The sequence below is a fragment of the Juglans regia genome, chromosome 13, assembly GCF_001411555.2.
Source record: "Juglans regia cultivar Chandler chromosome 13, Walnut 2.0, whole genome shotgun sequence".
Lineage (NCBI taxonomy): Eukaryota > Viridiplantae > Streptophyta > Magnoliopsida > Fagales > Juglandaceae > Juglans > Juglans regia.
In genome coordinates, this window is record NC_049913.1 from 7,794,480 (window position 1) to 7,816,376 (window position 21,897).

General features: G+C 36.5%; 4 protein-coding genes across 4 annotated transcripts; 1 reads left to right on the forward strand and 3 right to left on the reverse strand.

Moving 5' to 3' along the window:
- Window positions 1-2,002: 2,002 nt before the first annotated feature.
- LOC108997447 (heparan-alpha-glucosaminide N-acetyltransferase) lies at window positions 2,003-8,199 on the forward strand. Its single transcript, XM_035684244.1, has 13 exons — window positions 2,003-2,615; window positions 4,285-4,422; window positions 4,663-4,744; window positions 4,975-5,051; window positions 5,342-5,448; window positions 6,318-6,435; window positions 6,546-6,662; window positions 6,748-6,839; window positions 7,015-7,081; window positions 7,159-7,237; window positions 7,335-7,426; window positions 7,607-7,750; window positions 7,840-8,199. The coding sequence occupies exons 1-13, from the start codon at window positions 2,367-2,369 to the stop codon at window positions 7,864-7,866; spliced, it is 1,389 nt and encodes a 462-aa protein (XP_035540137.1). The 5' UTR covers window positions 2,003-2,366; the 3' UTR covers window positions 7,867-8,199.
- On the reverse strand, window positions 8,092-10,432 carry LOC108997448 (UPF0481 protein At3g47200-like). Its single transcript, XM_018973750.2, has 2 exons — window positions 9,667-10,432; window positions 8,092-9,329 (listed from the first exon to the last, which is right to left on the reverse strand). The coding sequence occupies exons 1-2, from the start codon at window positions 10,270-10,272 to the stop codon at window positions 8,607-8,609; spliced, it is 1,329 nt and encodes a 442-aa protein (XP_018829295.1). The 5' UTR covers window positions 10,273-10,432; the 3' UTR covers window positions 8,092-8,606.
- A 4,202-nt stretch (window positions 10,433-14,634) lies between these two features.
- LOC108997336 (UPF0481 protein At3g47200-like) lies at window positions 14,635-16,532 on the reverse strand. The gene is made up of 2 exons (XM_018973544.2): window positions 15,760-16,532; window positions 14,635-15,395 (listed from the first exon to the last, which is right to left on the reverse strand). Exons 1-2 carry the CDS (start codon window positions 16,372-16,374, stop codon window positions 14,751-14,753), a joined length of 1,260 nt encoding a protein of 419 aa, XP_018829089.1. The 5' UTR covers window positions 16,375-16,532; the 3' UTR covers window positions 14,635-14,750.
- Window positions 16,533-19,650: 3,118 nt separating this feature from the next.
- Window positions 19,651-21,698, reverse strand: LOC108997335 (UPF0481 protein At3g47200-like). The gene is made up of 2 exons (XM_018973543.2): window positions 21,054-21,698; window positions 19,651-20,686 (listed from the first exon to the last, which is right to left on the reverse strand). Exons 1-2 carry the CDS (start codon window positions 21,639-21,641, stop codon window positions 19,964-19,966), a joined length of 1,311 nt encoding a protein of 436 aa, XP_018829088.1. The 5' UTR covers window positions 21,642-21,698; the 3' UTR covers window positions 19,651-19,963.
- Between the last annotated feature and the right edge of the window lie 199 nt (window positions 21,699-21,897).

Here is a 21,897-nt window from a genome sequence, read left to right on the forward strand (position 1 = left end):
ACAATTAATAATGTTTATGGCACTCTACATCTTTCATGGCTATTTTCTCTTCGACATGTCTCCTTAAACTTTCCTTAAAGTTAAAAAGTTGAGATTTATTTTTGTCTTTTTCGTTCCCAAATTACAAATAAGAATCTAACTGTTTTTTGTTCATAAAAAAACTCAAAGGTGAAAACAAATTGAAATTGAAAAAAAAAATGATCAAATTTCGGTAAAAGGATGTTCCACTATCATTTTCAATAAGAATGAAACGTAGATTCGATGATAGAAGAAAATTCACAATATTATTTAAAAATAATTTTTTAATTATTAAAAAAAAAATAAAAAAAAATATCTCGGGACCACCTCTCCATAACCCAAGCATTTTCCTGTAAGTATATATGCCTTCCTTCAATCTTAGGATCACGCAATTTACAATGAGCAACAAATGTTGTATGATTTACACACACAGTATATTTGTCTCTTTCTTAATTAACTTTTTTTTTTTTTTTCTATTATCTCATTAATATTTCCAAAATACAACCTAAATAATGGCAAAATTATCACGTCGACAATTTTTATTTGTTTTCTGTGACGTAACGAATCGTCAGTAGACTTTAGCTCAAATGGTTATTGAATTTATTGTTATTTTCCAATGTAGAACATAATGCATTTTAAGAAGTTTGTAGTTAGTACCAAAGAGCAATATAATTAAAACGACAAATTTCAAACATACAAACATGTTTGATGACAATATTTGAAACACTTTTCCAAAAGTGCATGCAGTTCTACTTTTTAGTTGCCTTTTCATGTTACAGGACATGATTCATGCCTACTTTGTGGTAAGTTTTACGTAAAAAGCTACTCTTTCCGCTGCTACGTCCCGTTGGTTTGTTTTTTTTACTTAATGATTAAGTATATATTTTTTAATAATACTATATATTTTTTAAAAAATATTTAAAATTATTAAAAAATATATAAAAAAAAAAAAAAAAAAAGCAAAATGAACTAACAAGAGCACCTGGCGTGGCTGTAGAGCCACCTAAGTTTTACCTCTTTCTTTTTTCAGTTTTAAATTCTTTTTTCATACCAATTTTCTTATTAATTTTAAAATAAGATCTGTTATAGATACAAATAGATTATATAAAAATAAATTAATAAATAATCGTAATTTTATGAGATTTGTTAGATCTAATTTATAATAAAAATAATTATATAATCTGACGTATCACATTAATATATAATTTGTAGATTTACTTTTATAAAATTTTTATGTAGTTAGAGTATTTTTCTATTAATTTTAAGATATAACAAATAATTAGGTGATAAATAATCGATTAATTAATAGAAGACGAGTGGAAACTGACGGATGGCAAATGAGCGGTGACTGCTGAGGCCTCTGGCCCTCTCCCAGTCTCCCTTATTATATGGTGCGTATCTTAACAAACATATGCGGCGTTTTGCATGCTATTTGGTACCTTTTCCTTTTTCTATTTTAAAAGCTTTGTAACCGTTCCATTAACCTAAGGGACTTCTGCTTGAATACTTGTATTATTATTATTATTATTATAAATTGGAGGAATAAAAAGCAGAAAATGAAATAACATCAATTCATTACTTCATTTTCTTTAATGAAATAAAAATTACTAAATATTTTATTCAACCTTATAAATACTCAATAGTCTATTTTACATGGTTAACTCTAACATTTAGGTAAATATTAAAAAAAAATATTTATTGTCATGAAAATATTGAATTATTTATTAGATAATTTTACTTCACATGATATCATTAAATATCTTTTATATAATCATTAAAAATAGATATAATTTTGATAAAGTATTAAAATTTTTAATTATATTTCTGTAAATATTTGATTAATTTCAGAGGTGGAGATAAAAGCATTCCGAAAGAAGATTATTCTCCGATTCTTATATCCTATCGACGCTATTCTACACCGATAAATTATATCCATTTTATTTTATTTTATTTTATTTTATCTCCAAACTCTTCTTCCTATAAATATGCAAAACACCATGACTGGCCAGGGAAAGAAGAAGATAGAAAGAAACAAGATATGGAGAGTAGGAAGAGGAGGATGGTCTTCCAGTAGAGACTTTGTCTTCTTTTCTCGAGAATCAAACTTGCATAAAAACGAAGCCGTCATTTGAAGAAGCGGGTAACGGAAAGGGGAAGGTGATCCATCTTCTTTCGGAGAAAGGTTATTCTTTTAATTCAGAAGAAACCAAATAATAATAATAATAATCACGCTTTCCAGTCAGGTTGTTTCTCGCATTATATTGATGGGAATTTGCTTTTGACATCTGAGTGAACAAAAGTGTCAGAATATAAATCTGTGGAACAGAGATAAACAGAGAGAGAGATAAATGGGGATGTACGAGCCTATTAGAGGGCACGATGATGTTGAGAAGGAGCAGGAGGAGGAGAAGCGTGGAGTGAGACATTCGGTTGAAGGTGAAGATGATGTTGAAATGGCTGTTCATGCAAGATCCGGCACCGCCATTCCCAATGCCGGTCGTGATTCTAATAAGATTGAAGAGGAAAGTTCCAAGCAAAAGCGTCACCAGCAACAACGTCTTGTTTCGCTGGACGTTTTTCGTGGCGTGACTGTTGCGGTAATCTTTCTCTTCTGTTTCTCCTATTTTTTTCTTCATGTACGTACGGTTTCTTGGGAAACTGGAATTGCACCGCACCGGCACTGCACAGTCTCCTTCTTCTTCTTTTTCATTTATTTTTTATTTGTTTCTCTCCAATCAAAATTTTGGGAGTTCAAACTTTAGATGCGGTGGAGTCAAGGATAAGACGACGTCGTCTTCCTTTGGCTTCAATTCTCTGAAGTCGGAGGAAGAATTAAGAATTCGAGGGTTTGACTTGTGTTTTAAGTGACTACGTACTAATAATCAATTATTGTTTGCAATACATAAAAGGACAATTTTTTAAAGTATTTTCAGCTCCATTCATCTGGATAAATCTTCTTAACATTATTTCCTTCTTTCCAATCCTGTCTTACTTGATCTGTTTTCATCATATAAATAAATATATATATATATACTCACCTTTCAATAAACACTGTCCTTTTTTCGTTCCAATAAACACGCACCTTTCAGCTGCGTTTGAGTTTGCTATATCACATAATGATTTCTATATTTGTTTGTAAACTTATTTTCGTATATCTATTTCTCTATTTGTTCAGTATTTATGATAAGTGGGTTAGAGATGCGTCGTAGGTGTTGTTTTTATATTAGAAAAAAGAAAAGAAAAGTCATTGGCCCTTGAAAGAGTTAAAGGTCGAGAGATTTTTTTGCTTACGACGACTTGATTGGGAAACTCAACGATCTTCCTTTATGAATCTTTACGCTAAAGAAATCAACAACCACAATCCGAGCACATAGGAATCAATGCACCACTGTCCTTTTTTCGTTAGTTAGTCATGGCGGGACACCCAGACGGCCGCCGGTTCACCACCATGTTGGCTAGCGAGTACTATTCCTATGGCATTTCTCCATCCTCTTTCAAGCCGGTTGATAACAGCTGGCCGTGTAAAGCTTTGGCCTGGTTAAGATATGCTGGGTAGCTAACACCGCCATGAGTTTTAACCTAGTACGTGAAGACTTCGTAGTTCATACCATACTACCAATGATGCCCATGTCCATAGTGGAAAACAGCTAACGTTCTATACCTTTAAATATCATTGAGGCCTTGAAGGCAGAGAAAATAAGGGAATGCGTATAAAAGACTTATATAGTTGTTGATTTTAGTTTGCCCTATATTAACTAGTGTGTGTTTTAGACAAATAAAAAATTAACTGTAATTGGTTTGTCATTTGGTTAATGATTGTGTCCAGTAATGCTTGCTTAGCCCTTGATAAAATGGAAAACTGGCAGTGTGTTCTACAGCATGATGCTTGTATGGACTTTTTTATTCCTGAACTTCGTTTTGGGTAGACTGAAAGGGCAAAATTTACCAACTCTTTTGAAATTTGCACCAATTTTCTTTGTTATGTCCAAATCATGTCTTTTAGCAATATGATGTTAAGGCAAGACATAAGGCCTGTTTTTTTTTATGTACTGACAAGGATGTATATCCTCCATGTACATGCTAAGTAAAGTTCCCATTTGCCAATGGCCTTTGGCTCGACTGGCACTGACCCCACTATCTTATGTATGAAATCTGATTTGGGGTTGGAATCCTCCCATCCCCGTTGCCTAGAAAAAAATAAAGTTTTATCTTGTCTATACTCTCTACATTAGTTCTCTTTTCAAAATTCTCTCATTCTTGATGCAGCTAATGATATTCGTGGATGATGCTGGTGGAATCCTACCTGCAATTAATCATTCGCCTTGGGATGGTTTAACACTTGCAGATTTTGTCATGCCATTTTTCCTCTTTATTGTTGGTATCTCACTTGCACTTACCTACAAGGTATCTCTTGCTCTGGGAATGCATTGCTTTTATCCTTGACATCCCAGTAGTTAATTAATATTCGATGAGGTCAATATGAAGTGTTTCTTTCATTTCTCTTATCATAATTTGAGTATTTTCTTGTATTCCTGTTCAATGCGGAGAAGATTACTTAGATATTCACAATATATTGTATAAAATAATCTTATTAAATGGATGCTAATTTTAATACAATTGATCTAAGGATTTTGCCCTCCACAGAATTTGTCTTGCAGAGCTGTTGCAACTAGAAAAGCAATACTACGGGCTCTAAAGCTTTTAATGTTAGGCCTGTTTCTTCAAGGTGCTTTACCAGATCTTTAGCTTTATCCTTCTCTGTACCTGGATTTCTTTTAAGCTACCTTGAAGATGAAAGCAAACTGCTCTAGTTGTAGTAGCAGCGGTGTTACTAATAATAAGATTGAGTGTGTTGCATAACCTGAGTATTTCAAGTTCAATAATCTTTTGGCTTGTTTCATCAGTAATGTATATTTCATTTGCTTTTACTGAATGTCTATTCTCTGTCCCATCCAGGTGGCTTCTTCCATGGCCTTAATGATTTAACTTATGGGGTGGATATTGAACATATGAGATGGATGGGTATACTACAGGTATGCTTCTTTTTGTGTGTGTGTGGCTAGGTTTCTCCTGTTGAAATGTTTATTATGCCAGGCACCATAAGGAAGAAGTTTAGTTAAGAGTGGGTTATAGTTTTATTCAAACAAATACTTGTAAAAAAAAAAAGTTTTATTAAAAAATATGTTAGTTGAACTTGATAGCAGAATCTGACTACTTCAGTGGTGTCTTCACACAGGAAATGCCTTTAGCTCTTATGTGCAGTGCATTCATCATCTTTAAAATAACACTTTTTTTTCCTTCTCCACACACCCCCCCCCCCCAGAGAATTGCAATAGCATATCTGCTGGCAGCATTGAGTGAGATTTGGCTGAAGGGTGATGGTAATGTTAATTTGGTGTCATCTCTGTTTAGGCAATATAGATTCCAGTGGTAAGTTTTATTGATTACGCAGTATTTCTTGTTAAATTCTTTTTATCTACAGACTTCTGGATTTCTAGTTTCCATGAAACTATTTCTCTGTAGAGCTAAGTGGATTTAATTTATACAAGGAGATAAATTGGGATCACGTTTCTGAATTTTTGTTAATTCAGTAGATCATCATGATGTCTTTGATTTTTTTTATAACTGATTGACGAAAGAAAAGCTGTTAGAGGAAGGGCCTTAAATTATTATAGGGAGAACAAAAAAGAAAGTTCATTTTCCGCCCACTAAGTAACAGACACTGTACCATTCAACTACCAAACTGATACATTCTACCATTCAACGTCCAAAATTGACAAATAGCACCCTCGTCCAATTATGTCTGTTAAGGTAGAAGAAAATATGTAAAAAAGAGGTGAAGTGGTTCAATCTTGTCAGACGAAATCACAACTATTTATGTTTAATGGAGGGTGTACATCACAACTTTTTTATGGTTTGAGGGTACTATGCATCATTTTGGTAGTTTAAGGTGCAAAGCGTAAAATACATGTTAATCGTAGGGTGGAAAGTGTATCCCCCCTACTCCCTGAAAGAACTCACTCTTCAAAGGGAAAATAGTCTGATTAGGACTCTGTTGACCATGATTTTCAAAGCTTTAACTAGCTGTGATATGGTGATGCATGGGGAAAGGTTGGTCATTATTACTATGCAGGAAGTGAGGTCATTGCAAAGCCCTTGAACACATTGAATGCCAATGCTGCATTTCTTCCCTTATTTCAGAGATTGGATTTTCTGTTTGTTTTATATTTTCATCTGCGCTTTCATAGTGCTTTGTTAATTTGTTGTCCTTAAACACGCTACTTCTCTTTCTTTCTCAGGGCTTTGGTTTTGATGCTTAGCGCTCTATACCTTTCCTTGTTATATGGCTTGTATGTGCCTGATTGGGAGTATCAAATTCCAATTGAAACTTCCTCTTCTCCCCCAAAATTGTTTTCAGTAAGATTTGATCTCTATTTCTTCCTTTCTAATTATGTTATATGTAGTTAAAGAGTTCTGAATTATGATTTTCCATATAAAACTGGTGACTGAATGGTTCTCTTTGGAAGGTGAAATGTGGAGTGCGTGGTGACACTGGGCCAGCTTGTAATTCTGTTGGAATAATCGACCGCAAGATATTGGGTATACAACATTTATATAAACGACCAGTCTACGCTCGAACACAGGTATCCTATTTATTTTAGAGTTACATATAATTGCTTTTTGGTTGCTTTGTTAGGTCTCATATTTTCTTTGTTCCTTCGTTCACAGCAATGCAGTATTAACTCCCCAAGTAATGGCCCATTACCTTCTGATGCCCCATCATGGTGCCAAGCCCCTTTTGATCCTGAAGGACTTCTAAGGTCTGTTCACAACTTCCCCCCCCCCATTGTAAAACCTTATTTCTCACAGACTGAAACACATCATCTTAGTCTGTAAGAAAATATGAGATCGATTGTATAATTTATTGTGTTAATCTTGATTCTCTTGTGTTGCAACTTTGTTCTTTTTGACTGACTGCCTTCTTTATTGTTGTAGTTCAGTGATGGCGATTGTTTCCTGTTTTGTTGGTTTGCATTATGGGCACATTATTGTCCATTATAAGGTGACAATGTCAGAGCTTGCTTTCCTTCCCTTACCAAAGGTTTATATTTTTTTCACAAGTTTTTCTCCCATATTCAGGACCATAGAGATAGGATCTTTCACTGGATGGTTACATCATCATGTCTTGTTGTCTTGGGGCTTGGCCTGAACTTATGTGGTAACTAGTCTTTGTACATTTTTATTAAGAAGGAATATATGGCAGTGGTTAGTTACCCTACTTGCAATCTATTCCAATAGATGCTCCATTGTTTCAGGGATGCATTTTAACAAGGCTCTCTACACATTCAGTTACATGTGTTTCACTGCTGGTGTTGCTGGCATTCTCTTTGCTGGAATTTACTTCATGGTAGGATCTCTAGTCATCTTATATGATCGATCCCGTTTAACGAATTACTTTTACTTTGCTCACTTACTCATCATTATTGCTCATCATTGATCTCCATATAAATGTTATTTCCACACTATAAATGGCAAAATAATTTGTCTAATTTGCTAGAGAAGATGATGATCATGAAGTTTTCCACAGGTTGATGTATGTGGCTGTAGACGTCCCACCTTTGTGATGGAGTGGATGGGAATGCATGCGCTGATGCTTTATATCCTTGCAGCCTGCAATGTCCTGCCAGTTTTCCTCCAGGGATTTTATTGGAGGAGGCCTCGGAATAATATTGTAATCTTCTCTACTCCCTGTTGTTGAGTCTTACATGCATCTGTGACTCGTTAAATTGTGTTCTGATAACCCCTTTTCATCACCGACAGCTTGGGTTAATTGGAATAGGAAGATGAAAGGGTTAACTGGTTACACCTTCCCCGCAGCTGCACTTTCAGTTTCAAGGTCTTGGGGCTCTGAATCGCTCAACTTATCTTATTGATTTTGGGTGGTTGCTGTTAGTGCCACCAGAGAATTTTGGAATTCAGGTCTTTATAGAAATGGAGGCAAACTTTCTCTTCTCTAATCATGTGAACAACAAACTCCAATGTAGCTTCTGTATAAAATATGTAGGTAGAGCCTTTTTTTTTTCAAAAAATAATTTGTAATATGTAGGTAGAGCTTTAAACAGGGAAAGCTCATTGGAACTTTTCGTGGTATCTTATTCAAAAGATGTCTTTTTCCCACCATTAGGACTCAGCATTTTATGATGGTAATTGGTAAGCACATAAGAATGGTAAAGAAATATGTCTATCATAATAAAGCTGGGATTACATTATTGGGAACATATGTATGGCATGTTATTCAGATGACATTGAGGAAGGGAAGATTATCAAACAGCCCCATTATCGCTAACAAAAAAAAAAAAACAAATAAGCCCATTGTCAAACCCACAGCTGAAACATTCAATAAAACGAGATCACTAGATATTATGGAAATTAGAACATTTTCCAAAACCCAAAGCAGACTCGTGTAAAACCACAGAAACAGGGGCTAGGAATGGGATCCACTCCTTTGCGTATGCAACCGATGTCAATGGCGAGGCATTTTGAGGTCAGGAAGAGGAGGTTTATAGTAATGAGAATGCGGTGGAGAATCATTTGACACCTAGTATTGTGTATATGGTCTGTACTATGGTGAGCGCAAACAGGAAGATGGCAGCAATAAGGGAGAGAATAGCCCATGGGTTTCTGAAATAGGTATGAATGAGATTGGCCCGCCACCTATTCAAGCGCTTCTTGCAGTACCCACTGACCCTTTTATGCACTACATCGAGGCTACTTTCTGGGTCGAGCGTTATATCCTTAGAGAGAGAGTTAAAGAGCTTAGCGACAGCTTTGTCACTTCCAATGGCATTCTGTATGATTTCGCTCGACTGCAGGAGGGCAACATCCATCTCATTGTCGATGATGTTGTCCATGAAAGAGATATAGGAGGTAATCTCGTTGCCGGCCCCAACATGGAAACGCTCAAAGGCTATTAAGTTCAGGAATATCGACTCGGTGGCATCGTCCACAACGATGAGTGGAAGCCTAAGCACCCCGCCGTTGAAAGTGATATCTTTGAGGCTCGCTTTTTTGTCTGCCTTGAACCGGATTCCGGCTTCATTAAGCTCTGTTGCAGATCTTATGATCTCGTCATCGTCACCACTTGGCTTGTCCGTTTCGTGTGTTTCCTTCCCTGGATTGTTTTGTTTTTCCTTAGGCTGAAGCAGAATCTTCCTATAAACATCCAATACGTGCAGGCAGTTACCCATCTCTGAGTAATGGGCTTTGGGGAACCAAGACTTCACTATGAGTTCATTGGCACGTTCTTTTTTCTGCTCGAGAGTTATGGTTTCTTTGTTAATTCAGGAACGTCGTCACATTAGCACTAATTAATGACCGATGGACGATTTCACTTGAAGTCACGCAAGTGTCGTGTAAAATATTTTTTTTAAAAATAAAATATAAAAATAGCATTAAGCAAATTCACAGTGACCAGTTTTATATTTAACTTTAAATCTAAATTATAACGAAAGTTGAGAAACAGTTGCAAGATTTTGATTGCATTTGGACAGTGAGATGATGTCAAATATTCTGTGAATAATAATAAAATATTAAATAATAATAAATAATAGATAAAAAATAAAAATAAAATAACAAGAGAGATATCACCTTGACTGGATGATTTTTAACATCGAGTCTTTTCTCATCAACTTCAGGCAGTAGTTCAAGAAGTAGTTCAAGAACCTGCATTGGGATTTGATTTTCAAGCATCAGCATGTCGCGCCTGATATGGGGCATGATATACAGTTTACCGTGTTTGCTGAATATCGGATCCTTGGAATCATCGTCCTCCAACTGATTCGCAGTACTGGCAAGCAGGATTTCCAGCATAAAGCATCCGTCGAGAGTCATCATTTTTAAGAGTCCGTGTGTGTCCTTTTCCCATTTGGGATCGAGCGGCTCGTACGAGTCTTTCAAATCCTGCACGACCTTAGTTAAAGCGTCGACGAACGATTGAACAGGTTTTCCACATCTCCTGAAGAAACGGAGCAATGCCCTGTGCTTATGCTCCTCCATCCGCTGTAATGGTGCTTCCCTGTGATGGTAAGGACCGAAGGAGACTGTCTGCGGCATGTAGGCCTTTTTGTTTAGATCTTTAACCCATGCAGGTACTTCATAGATTGAATGCTTTTTCCACTGCTTTGTCTCCTTTGAAGTATCCCTCGTATATTTTACTTCATCATCGACTTGTACGACCCAATTCAGATCTTCCATTAGTACTGTCCAGAATGTCTGCAGTAATAACGGGAATGATGATCAAAACAAGCACCTTCCCCTCTCCTGTTTTAGTATCAACTTCTGGTTTCATTTATACATCCTTGAGCATCAGAAACATGCAGATATCATTCTCAAGTATCCAAGTTTTCTTGGACGCGCGCTTTACTCATAAGGCAATTGATTGATTCTCAAGTAATAAGCACCCATTATGGTATTCCTAAAGCTGAAAACACTTGGGGGCCAAGTGGAGAGACCTTTTCTGCTCTACTCAGTGGATATAATATGCTGCACTTAGAATATTCCTTTCTTGTAATGAGTGAAAGGCAGCTTTTGTCATTAATCACATGCGAAGCTGTTTGTGATATTCTGCCCTTGTTTCTAGAATAACACAATCTGCATATTTTATATATATATATATATATATATATATATATATAAAAGTAGCTCAAACCTGAATTAGTACATGAAACACGAGCAATAGACAAAAGTTGCATGATCTTCAACAAGAAGATGAGGGAACCAAAAGAAAGGGCATTTGCCACATTTACACGATAGCTCAAGGGCATTAACAATGTGGGCTCCAATTAATAATAAATACAGGAGGTAGGTTAACATCTTCCATTTCTGCACTTTTAAAGTCTAGACGAATGCTTTTTTCGTTACTCCATATATATTCTCTTAAAGGGTGCCTCTGCATCATGTTTTGAAGTTCACCCTATCTACAAGCTCATTTTCTCCATTTTAATCAAACAAAATGTGAGATCTCTAATTTTTATTTGTGTTTATATTTCCGTATATTTTAATTAATGTGTTATTTTATTTATGGTATTTTATTTATGATAATTTTATTTTATTTTGTGTGTGTTTCCAGGTTGGACTTCTTTAATTATTGTGTTTTTATTTTAACTGGGTTGTGTGTGTGTGTGTGTTTAATTTTGATCCAGTCTTGTGTTTGACCCAGCCCGTGTAGCATCAAGCCCAACTCGTGTGAGAGATAGCCCAGCCCGTGCTGTGAACCCAGCCTCCTCTTATTAAATCGAACGGCACCGTTTTGATGGAGTCTAGGGCTCCATCTCTTTTCTCTTTGGCGCCGCACTGCAGTTCTTCTTCTTCCTTCTTCTTCTTTCTTCCAGCTTCTTCTTGTACCACTTGCTGCCATTGCCAACCACTCCTCCAATCAGATCTTAAGCCATGCATTTCACTCAACTCAACCACCATCTCCTTACCATTCACCTCTTTCTTGCATGAACTACTCGGTGTCGTTCAGTGGGACTCCGAATTTGCTCGCTATCAAGCCTTCACTCCTTGCGGCCACCTCCTTCCACCGTGAGCAACTCCGTGTCGACTGGTAGTGAGCTTCGGGTTTCGCTGTCCAGCTGCCGTGCCACACGTCCGTGCGAAATGCCATCTCTCCTCCACGGCTTGAGCTGCCGTTTTCACCGTTCTTCTACTTGTGCGACACGCGACCCTGCAAACCGCCATGTTTGGCCTATTTATAGGCCATGGCTTGCACAAATAAAATCTTCCAAGAATGCTCATCCTCTTTCTCCCACTCAAGTCATTTTCATCTTTTGGATTTTTTGAGTTTGTTCTGAAATTTTGTTTGTGAACCCGAAAGCTTGAGGCTTTGGCCGTGTTTTGTTTTGTTCTAAAATTTGTGGAAATTCAATCGGTTTGTTTTGGTAAATTGTTGGAATTTCCGTGTGTTGAGTTTCTCAAATTTTATTTCATAGATCAATTTCTTTGAGAGAGAACCCACTAGAAAAGTCAATGTTTTAATTCTAGAAAAAAATCACTATTGCCACCGCTGTGCCGCCATCTTGAGCAACGCCTTTTTCACTTGATCTTCCAGAATTTTCCATCTTCGTTTGTATGTAATTTTTCAGTTTTAAAATAATATTATTGTAATTGTCATATGTAAAATGTAACTGTTGGCATGTTGGAAATTGGGCCTTGGGCCATTAAAATGTTGGGTTGTGATTGTGGTTGGTTTTGGTGTTGGGCCTTGGGCTTTGGGCCGGATTGGAGGACGAGATTACGCGTGTAGTTGCTTGTAAACTGTATTTTTGTATTATTGTGAATTTGTAAATGAGACATTTAAATGTATTCCAATAAACTGTTGTAATGCATACTTATCGTTTTTACTAAATTGTGTTGTGATGTCACGTTGTCTGTTTGGATTTGTGAATAAATATGTGGCTGTGTGTGTATCACGATCCCAAGTCGAGATGAGGCATTATCTCGGTGGAGCTCGTCTGGTCACTTGGGAGCTTAACAGACTAACGTGGCGTCTCCTGAGTTGTCGCTAGGCGACGACGGGAAAGGACGAAGTGGTAACGCTCTCGTACCGATTCCGTGACCTTTTGGCTGGCGAGGTTAGAGGATGTTTGGCCATGTACGCGCTGGACGAGATTTTTTGGCTTGAGTGATTAAAAGTGTATTTTTGGGAAAAAAAAGAAATGAGGCTTTGTTTTTCTGCATATTTATCCGTATGGGGACACGTGATTTCATTAATGTGCAATAAATCTTTTGGATATTGTTTTTGGTTAATTACTTGTTGAGATGTCATAATAACATAATCTCATTGTGGTGTTTTACCCTACGATTCCATAGAGTCTGACGCAGAGCCCGAGTATGAACCCGAGGGATCAACTTCGCCAAAGGTTTGAGTTGCTGAAATATTGTTCAGCGTTATGGGATTTGTTTCCCTTATATTATTTCCTGTCTTTAATTTATCTATCGGATGATTGTATAATTCTTGTAAAGTTACTTTACTATTTTTGAACAATTCTGGTACTTAATAAAGAAATACCCTTTTTATTTCTCTGTTACGAATATTATTATTTTTTGTATACTTATTGCATGTTGTACACACTCTGAGCACTGGTCGTTGGGGTGTGTGATCCATGTGGTCATCATCCCGGTGTCACGAACTTCACAAAAATAACATGTGGGGGGTCGAGGGCGCCACACAAAAATGGAGAGCTACTGTAGCTAGAAAGTAAAATATTTGCCTTTTACCTCTTTCAATATAGACCATTTTAAGGGAATGTTCGCCAAATTTTAGTTTGCATTTACATTTGGCTAAACCAACGTGAATGCTCTTGCCTTGCATCTTTAATTAATTAATTGAGTATAAAAAATATCTATCTCAAGCATGCATCTTACTTTTCTTTCAATTAGTTGATTCTTTTTTTTTTTTTTTTGAATTTGCAATTAATTGATTCTCACTCCATAGCTCGGCCCACTTATAATAGATGTTTGAGAATGAGATAATATGAGAATTTTGTGAATAGTAGTATAATAATTTGTGAATAGTAGTGAGATAGTTTAAATTAAGTATTTTTTAAATTTTTAGGTAGAGCTTTAAACAGGGAAAGCTCATTGAAACTTTTTGTGGTATCTTATTCAAAAGATGTATTTTTCCCATCATTAGGACTCAATATTTTATGATGGAACATAAGAATGGTAAAGAAATATGTCTATCGTAATAAAGCTTGGATTACATTATTGGGAACATATGTATGGCATGTTATTCAGATGACATCGAGGAGGAGAAGATTATCAAACAACCCCCTTATCACTAAAAAAAAAAAACAGAGAGAGAGAAGAAAAAAAGCTCATTTTCAAACCCACAGCTGAAACCATTCAATAAAACAAGATCACTCAAAGTTATTATGAAAAGGAGAACATAAAGCAGACTCATGTAAAACCATTGAAACAGGGGCTAGGAATGGGATCCACTCCTTTGCGTATGCAACCGATTTCAATGGCGAGGTGTTTTGAGGTCAGGAAGAGGAGATTTACAGTAATGAGAAGGTGGTGGAGAATCGTTAGACACCTAGTATTGTGTATACGGTCTTGTAAAATCACCACTTATCCCAAAAGTTTAAGCTGATGGAAATAGATAAATTTTATTATTTATTTTATATATTAACAAGTCTGTACTATGGTGAGCGCAAATAGGAAGATGACAGCAATAAGGGAGAGAATAGCCCAGGGATTTCCAAAAGAAATAATCTGGGGAGAACAGTTTGGGAGCAGTAACTTTTCCACACACTATATGGTATCATCCAGACCACACATCTCCTAAATTTGAAATTAGTAGATTGAGAGAGAGAGAGAGAGAGAGAGAGAGAGAGAAATGAGAAGATAGAGCAGAGTTGAGAGAGAGAGTGGAGATGAGAGAGAGAAGCCGAGAGAGAGACGATGAGAGAAAGATATCGAGATGAGGGATGAGAGAGATCTGATGAGAGAGAGAGTCAAGGAGAGAGAGAGAGCCGAGATGAGAGAGAGAGAGCTGAGGAGAGAGAGATCTGATATGTGTGTGTGAGAGAGAGAGAGAGAGAGAGAGTTGATGAGAGAGATAGGAAGAGAGAGAGAGGTCTGGTGCATTTTGCATCAAAAAAAAAAAAAATCAAAGAACAAGAAGCATCCACATAATATGTGCATTGTGTACACCACTACAGTGGATGTTATATAGAAGAACTCTTTCTAAAATAGGTATGAAAGAGATTGGCCCGCCACCTATTCAAGCGCTTCTTGCAGTAATCACTGACCATTTTATGCACTACATCGAGGCTACTTTCTGGGTCGAGCGTTATATCCTTAGAGAGAGAGTTGAAGAGCTTGGCGACAGCTTTGTCACTTCCAATGGCATTTAGTATGATGCTGCTCGAACGCAGGAGGGCAACATCCATCGCATTGTCGATGATGTTGTCCATGAAAAAGACATAGGAGGTAATCTCGTTGCCGGCCCCGACGTGGAAACGCTCAAAGGCTATTAAGTTCAGGAATATTGACTCGGTGGCATTGTCCACGATGATGAGTGGAAGCCTAAGCACCCCGCCGGCGAAAGTGATGTCTTTGAGGCTCGCATTTTTGTTTACCTTGAACCGGATTCCGGCTTTATTAAGCTCTGTTGCAGATCTTATGATCTCGTCACCACTTGGCTTGTCCTGTCCGAGTGGTCTCCCCTCATGTTTTTTTATATGGTTTCCCTTTTGCTGAAGCAAGCTCCTCCTATAAACATCCAATACGTGCAGGCAGTCGCCCATCTCTGAGTAATGGGGTCTGGGGAACCAAGACTTGAGTATGAATTGATTGGCACTCTCTTTATCCTGCTCAAGAGTCATCGTTTCTTTGTAAAAGAATTTAAAAAAAAAACCATTAAAACAGTATTAAAAAAATTCACAGTAACCGATTTTATATTGAGAACTGCTACATATACAAAGAGTTTCCATAAAAATAAACTCACAAATAGACGTGACTTCATGTGATCCGTTAGATCTATTTTACACTAAAAGTAACTTTACAATCAAACGTTCTGCATCAAATTACGTCAGTTTATAGATTTACTTTTGTATAATTTTGTTATGACTAAAGTATTTCTCTTTTATATTAAAGTCTATAAATATAAAACATAACGGAAGTTGAGAAAAAGTTGCAAGATTTTGTCACGTAGACAGAGAAGAGAGATTTCACCTTCACTGGATTATTAACGTCGGAGCCTTTCCCAACTTCAAGCAGTTGTTCAAGAACCCGCATTGGGATCTGATTTTCAAGCATCAGCATGTCGCGCCTGATATGGGGCATGATATGCAGTTTCCCGTGTTTGCTGAATATCGGATCCTTGGAATCATAGTCATTCGATTCATCTACACTGGCACGAAGGATTTCCAGCATAAAGCATCCGTCGAGAGTCATCATTTTTAAGAATCCAGCTGTGTCGTCTGCCCATTTGGGATCGAGCGGCTCGTACGAGTCTTTCAAATCCTGCACGACCTTATCTAAAGCGTCGAGGCACGATTCAACAGGTTTTCCACATCTCCTTAAGAAATGGAGAAATGCCCTGTGCTTATGCTCCTCCATCCGTTTTAAATGTGCTTCCCCATGATGGTAAGGACCGAATGATACTGTCTGTGGCATGTAGGCCCTTTTGTTTAGATCTTTAACGCTTGCAGGTACTTCATAGATTGAATGCTTTTCCCACTGTTGTCTCTCCTTTGAAGTATCCCCCATTTTTTCTACTCCATCATTGACGTCTATGATCCATTTCAAATGGGAGGTGACGTCTATGATCCATTTCAAACCTTCCATTAGTACTGTCCAGAATGTCTGCAGTAATAACGGGAATGATGATCAAAACAAGCACCTTCCCCTCTCCTGTTCTAGCATCAACTTCTGGTTTCATTTATACATCCTTGAGCATCAGAAACATGCAGATATCATTCTCAAGTATCCAAGTTTTCTTGGACGCGCGCTTTACTCATTAGGCAATTGATTGATTCTCAAGTAATAAGCACCCATCATGGTATTCCTAAAGCTGAAAACACTTGGGGGCCAAGTGGATATAATATGCTGCACTTGCAACATTCCTTTCTTGTAATTAGTGAAAGGCAGCTTTTGTCCTTGATCACATGCGAAGCTGTTTGTGATATTCTACCCTTGTTTCTAGAATAACAATCTGCATATATATATATATATATATATATATTAGTAGTGAGTCACGTGTAATGCACGTTTTCTTAGTGACTAATATTCACAAAATATAAAAATAATATGTTTTTTTAAATAAAATTAATTAGTCAATAATTTAATGTACATGAGTAGAAAAATAAATTTTAATAAGCATCATAACGATAACAAAATGTTACAATAATATGAGTAATATGAAAAATTAAAAGATTTTAGATATTCTAGCAATAGTTTTCTTAACAAAATATATAAATTGTAGAATTTAATCACACTACTCAATGATGCAGGGAGCACTAAAAAAATCATTTTATCTAAATGAGTTTAGTTAATTAAGAATATTATGAGATTTAAATTATATTAAAAATTCTAATTATTTATATGATTTTATTCTCTTAAAAATATTTAACAAAATTCTATTTTTTATTTAATGATAAAAGATTAGTATTTTATAAATTAAAGTTGAATTTATATTTTAATTATCTATTTTAAGTTTATTTATTTTTTAATGTTTTAACATCTACTATTGGATCAATTCTGGAGATTCAAGATGAAGGGTTGAGATTTAAAATCTCAAATCTTAATTTTTCCAATCACTATTCATGACCGTTGGCTTTTAATGTAAACAGTAATTACTGTTTATTACTGTTCAAATTACCCATGCTCTTAAGATATAGGAAGATATATATATATAAGTAGCTCACGCCTGAATTAGTACATGAAAGTATGAAACACAAGCAATAGACAAAGAAAAAGTCTAAAGTCAGGCATGCTTGGGGCAGGCCCGGGGCACGGCGTCCAGCGTGGCTATATGAAATGGCAGCGTTGCATCTTGTTGAAAACGGTGTGTTCAAGAAAATTTTCTAAGCCCCTTCATACTCCCCCTTCTCCATTTCTGAATGAGACGCCGAACCCTAGCCACTTCATATTGCCCCTTCTCCATTTCTGAGGAATTCCCTTCTTCTTCAAATTCTGCCTCATTGCCTCTGACACAATCAACACGATCTAATTGAACCTAACTGATTTCCCTACAAAAATGTACGGCATAGTTTGCAGGATTGCCTTGTATGCACCCGTTGATCGAGCTATCTCAAACTCCGATCGGAAATTGATATCGATCAACAATCTCTCCCCTTCCACTATTACATCTATGTAGCTGTATTCCCCTGGACCAAAACCAAAGATTTTTTTTTTTTCATTTTCCTTCATGATTAAAATGAATTAAGGTAATACTATTTAGAGAGAGAAAGAGTACCGACTGGGTGTTTGGATGTTAAAGTGAGTTGAGTTGAGTTGAGTTGAGATGATAAAATATTATTAGAATATTATTTTTTAATATTATTATTATTTTAGAATTTAAAAAAGTTGAATTGTTTATTATATTTTGTATTGGAATTTGAAAAAATTGTAATGATGAGTTGAGATGAATTGAGATGAGTTTGGTAACCAAACTCACCCTTAGGATGATTTGTCCCATTTGGATTTGCAAATTGAGGAGTCGTAGCCGAGAGATGAGAGATAGTTAGTGACGATGATTTTGAGATTGTCTTTTCGTTTGTGAATTTTGTTGTTCTTCTCAACGATCTTCGACGTGTCTGCTAAGAGATTTCTCTCCACAATGCCAGAGCAAGGAATTAGAGTCTGTTGCAACAAAACATGATTAAATTGAGCTCTTAGGAGTTTTTCTAATAATTCTTTAACCAAAACTATGCTTATGCTCCGTTTGGTAGCTAAGAAATTAGATGAAGTTGAGAAACTATGCTTATGCTCCGTTCGGATGAAGCTCAAATGAACGATGGTGTCTTCTTGCCACTACATTTTCTTCTTCTTTGAAGCTTGAAGCCTTGACTGAACGAAAGAATGAAAAAGTCTATTTGCCGCTGTTTTTTTTTTTTTTTTAAATATAATTGCTGACGCCACATCAATGGTGTTTGCATACAAGCACAGGTCTTTGCCTGTATGTAACAGTACTGATAGACAAAAGTTGCATGATCTTCAACAAGAAGAGGAGGAGGGAATCAAAAGAAAGGCAATTGCCACATTAACACGATAGCTCAAGAACAATAACAATGTGGGCTCCAATTAATAATAAATACATGAGGCAGGTTAACATCTTCCATTTCTGCACTTTTAGGTTGCATTTGGGTAGTAAGGTATTTATAAATATTCTGTAAATAATAATAAAAAATTAATGATAGAATAATGAATAATAGTGAAAAAGTAGGTGAAAAAGTAAAAGTAAAATAATAAATAGTATTGAGGTATTCTTACTTTCTAAACTAGATAAACTTAGACGAATGCTTTTTTCATTCCTCCATATATATTCTCTTAAAGGGTGCCTCTGCTTCATGTTATGAAGTTCACCCTATCTACAAGCTCAACTTCTCTAGAAAGTAAAATATTTGCCTTTTACCTCTTTCAATGTAGACCATTTTAAAGGAATGTTCTCCAAATTTTAATTTGCATTTACATTTAACTAAGCCAATGTGAATGCTCTTATTTTGCATCTTTAATTAATTAATTGAGTATCAGAAATATGTATCTTAAGCATGCATCTTACTTTTCTTTCAATTAGTTTTTTTTTTTTTTTGAATTTGCAATTAATTGATTCTCACTCCATAGCTTGGCCTACTTGTACTAGATGTTTGGAAATGAGATGAGATAAGAACTTTGTGATTAATAGTAAGGTGGTTTGTGAATAATAATGAAATAGTTTAAGTTAAGTATTTTTTAGATTTTTAGGTCGAGCTTTAAATAGGAAAAACTCATTGAAACTTTTCGTGATATCTTATTCAAAAGATGTTTTTTTCCCACCATTAGGACCCAACATTTTATGATGGCACATAAGAATGGTAAAGAAATATGTCTATCATAAAAAAGCTGGGATGACATTATTGGGAACATATGTATGGCATGTTATTCAGATGACATCGAGGAAGAGAAGATTATCAAACAACCCCCTTATCACTAATAAAAATAAAAAAACAAATAAGCCCTTTGTCAAACCCACAACTGAAACCATTCAATAAAACGAGATCACTCAAAGTTATTATGAAAAGGAGAACATTTTCCAAAACCCGAAGCGGACTCATGTAAAACCACAGAAACGGGCTAGGAATGGGATCCACTCCGTTGCGTATGCAACCGATTTCAATGGCGAGGCGTTTTGAGGTCAAGAAGAGGAGGTTTATACTAATGAGAAGGCGGTGGAGAATCATTTGACACCTAGTATTGTGTATACGGTCTGTACTATGGTGAGCGCAAACAAGAAGATGGCAGCAATAAGGGAGAGAATAGCCCATGGATTTCTGAAATATGTATGAATGAGATTGGCCCGCCACCTATTCAAGCGCTTCTTGCAGTACTCACTAACCATTTTATGCACTACATCGAGGCTACTTTCTGGGTCGAGCGTTATATCCTTAGAGAGAGAGTTGAAGAGCTTGGCGACAGCTTTGTCACTTCCAATGGCATTCTGTATGATGCCACTCGAATGCAGAAGGGCAACGTCCATTGCATTGTCGATGATGTTGTCCATGAAAAAGATATAGGAGGTAATCTCGTTGCCGGCCCCGACGTGGAAACGCTCAAAGGCTATTAAGTTCAGGAATATCGACTCGGTGGCATCGTCCACAACGATGAGTGGAAGCCTAAGCACCCCGCCGGCGAAAGTGATGTCTTTGAGGCTCGCATTTTTGTTTACCTTGAACCGGATTCCGGCTTCATTAAGCTCTGTTGCAGATCTTATGATCTCATCACCACTTGGCTTCATGTCCTGTCCGAGTGGTCTCCCCTTATGCTTTTTTTTACGGTTTCCCTTTTGCTGAAGCAAGTTCCTCCTATAAACATCCAGTACGTGCAGGCAGTCGCCCATCTCTGAGTAATGGGGTTTGGGGAACCAAGACTTGAGTATGAGTTGATTGACACTCTCTGTATCCTGCTCAAGAGTCATCGTTTCTTTGTAAAAGAAATTAAGAAAAAAAACCATAAAAATAGTATTAAAAAAATTCACAGTGATCGATTTTTTTAATTAAGAACTGATATATACATAAAGAGTTTACATAAAAATAAATTCACAAATTAACGTGGCTTCAAGTGATCGATTAAATTTATTTTATAGTAAAAATAACTATATAATCTGAGGTACTACTTTAAACTACGTTAGTTTATAAATTTACATTTTTATAATTTTTTTAAGATAAAAGTATTTCTTTTTTATATTCAAGTCTATAAATCAAAAAAATAACGGAAGTTGAGAAAAGGTTGCAAGATTTTGTCACGTAGACAGAGAAGAGAGATTTCACCTTCACTGGATTATTAATGACGTTGGAGCCTTTCTCAACTTCAAGCAGTTGTTCAAGAACCCGCATTGGGATCTGATTTTCAAGCATCAGCATGTCGCGCCTGATATGGGGCATGATATACAGTTTCCCGTGTTTGCTGAATATTGGATCCTTGGAATCATAGTCATTCGATTCATCTACACTGGCACGAAGGATTTCCAGCATAAAGCATCCGTCGAGAGTCATCATTTTTAAGAATCCAGCTGTGTCGTCTGCCCATTTGGGATCGAGCGGCTCGTACGAGTCTTTCAAATCCTGCACGACCTTATCTAAAGCGTCGAGGCACGATTCAACAGGTTTTCCACATCTCCTTAAGAAATGGAGCAATGCCCTGTGCTTATGCTCCTCCATCCGTTTTAAATGTGCTTCCCCGTGATGGTAAGGACCGAATGAGACTGTCTGCGGCATGTAGGCCTTTTTGTTTAGATCTTTAACGCTTGCAGGTACTTCATAGATTGAATGCTTTTCCCACTGTTGTCTCATCTTTGAAGTATCTCCCATTTGTTTTACTCCATCATTGACGTCTATGACCCATTTCGAATCTCCCATTACTGTCTAGAATGTCTACAGTAATAATTGGAATGGTGATCAAAACAATTAAGCACCTTCCCCTCTGCTGTTTTGGTATCACCTTCTGGTTTCATTTATACATCCTTGAGGATCGGGAACATGCAGATATCTATCTTCAGTATCCAAGTTTTCTTGGACGGTTTACTCATAAGGCAATTGATTGATTCTCACGTCATAATAAGCACCCATTATGGTATTCCTAAAGCTGAAAACGCTTGGGGCCAATTGGAGATCT

What these genes read in the sequence shown, in the direction of transcription:
- LOC108997447 (XM_035684244.1), top strand. Translation starts at nt 2,367, where the DNA reads ATGGGGATGTACGAGCCTATTAGAGGGCACGATGATGTTGAGAAGGAG. An exon ending in ACATTATTGTCCATTATAAG is followed by an intron (nt 7,082 to 7,158) that starts GTGACAATGTCA and finishes TCCCATATTCAG; the next exon opens with GACCATAGAGATAGGATCTT. An exon ending in GGAGGCCTCGGAATAATATT is followed by an intron (nt 7,751 to 7,839) that starts GTAATCTTCTCT and finishes CATCACCGACAG; the next exon opens with CTTGGGTTAATTGGAATAGG.
- LOC108997448 (XM_018973750.2), bottom strand. Translation starts at nt 10,272, where the DNA reads ATGGAAGATCTGAATTGGGTCGTACAAGTCGATGATGAAGTAAAATAT. An exon ending in TTAAAAATCATCCAGTCAAG is followed by an intron (nt 9,330 to 9,666) that starts GTGATATCTCTC and finishes ACTCTCGAGCAG; the next exon opens with AAAAAAGAACGTGCCAATGA.
- LOC108997336 (XM_018973544.2), bottom strand. Translation starts at nt 16,374, where the DNA reads ATGGAAGGTTTGAAATGGATCATAGACGTCACCTCCCATTTGAAATGG. An exon ending in ACGTTAATAATCCAGTGAAG is followed by an intron (nt 15,396 to 15,759) that starts GTGAAATCTCTC and finishes ACTCTTGAGCAG; the next exon opens with GATAAAGAGAGTGCCAATCA.
- LOC108997335 (XM_018973543.2), bottom strand. Translation starts at nt 21,641, where the DNA reads ATGGGAGATTCGAAATGGGTCATAGACGTCAATGATGGAGTAAAACAA. An exon ending in TCATTAATAATCCAGTGAAG is followed by an intron (nt 20,687 to 21,053) that starts GTGAAATCTCTC and finishes ACTCTTGAGCAG; the next exon opens with GATACAGAGAGTGTCAATCA.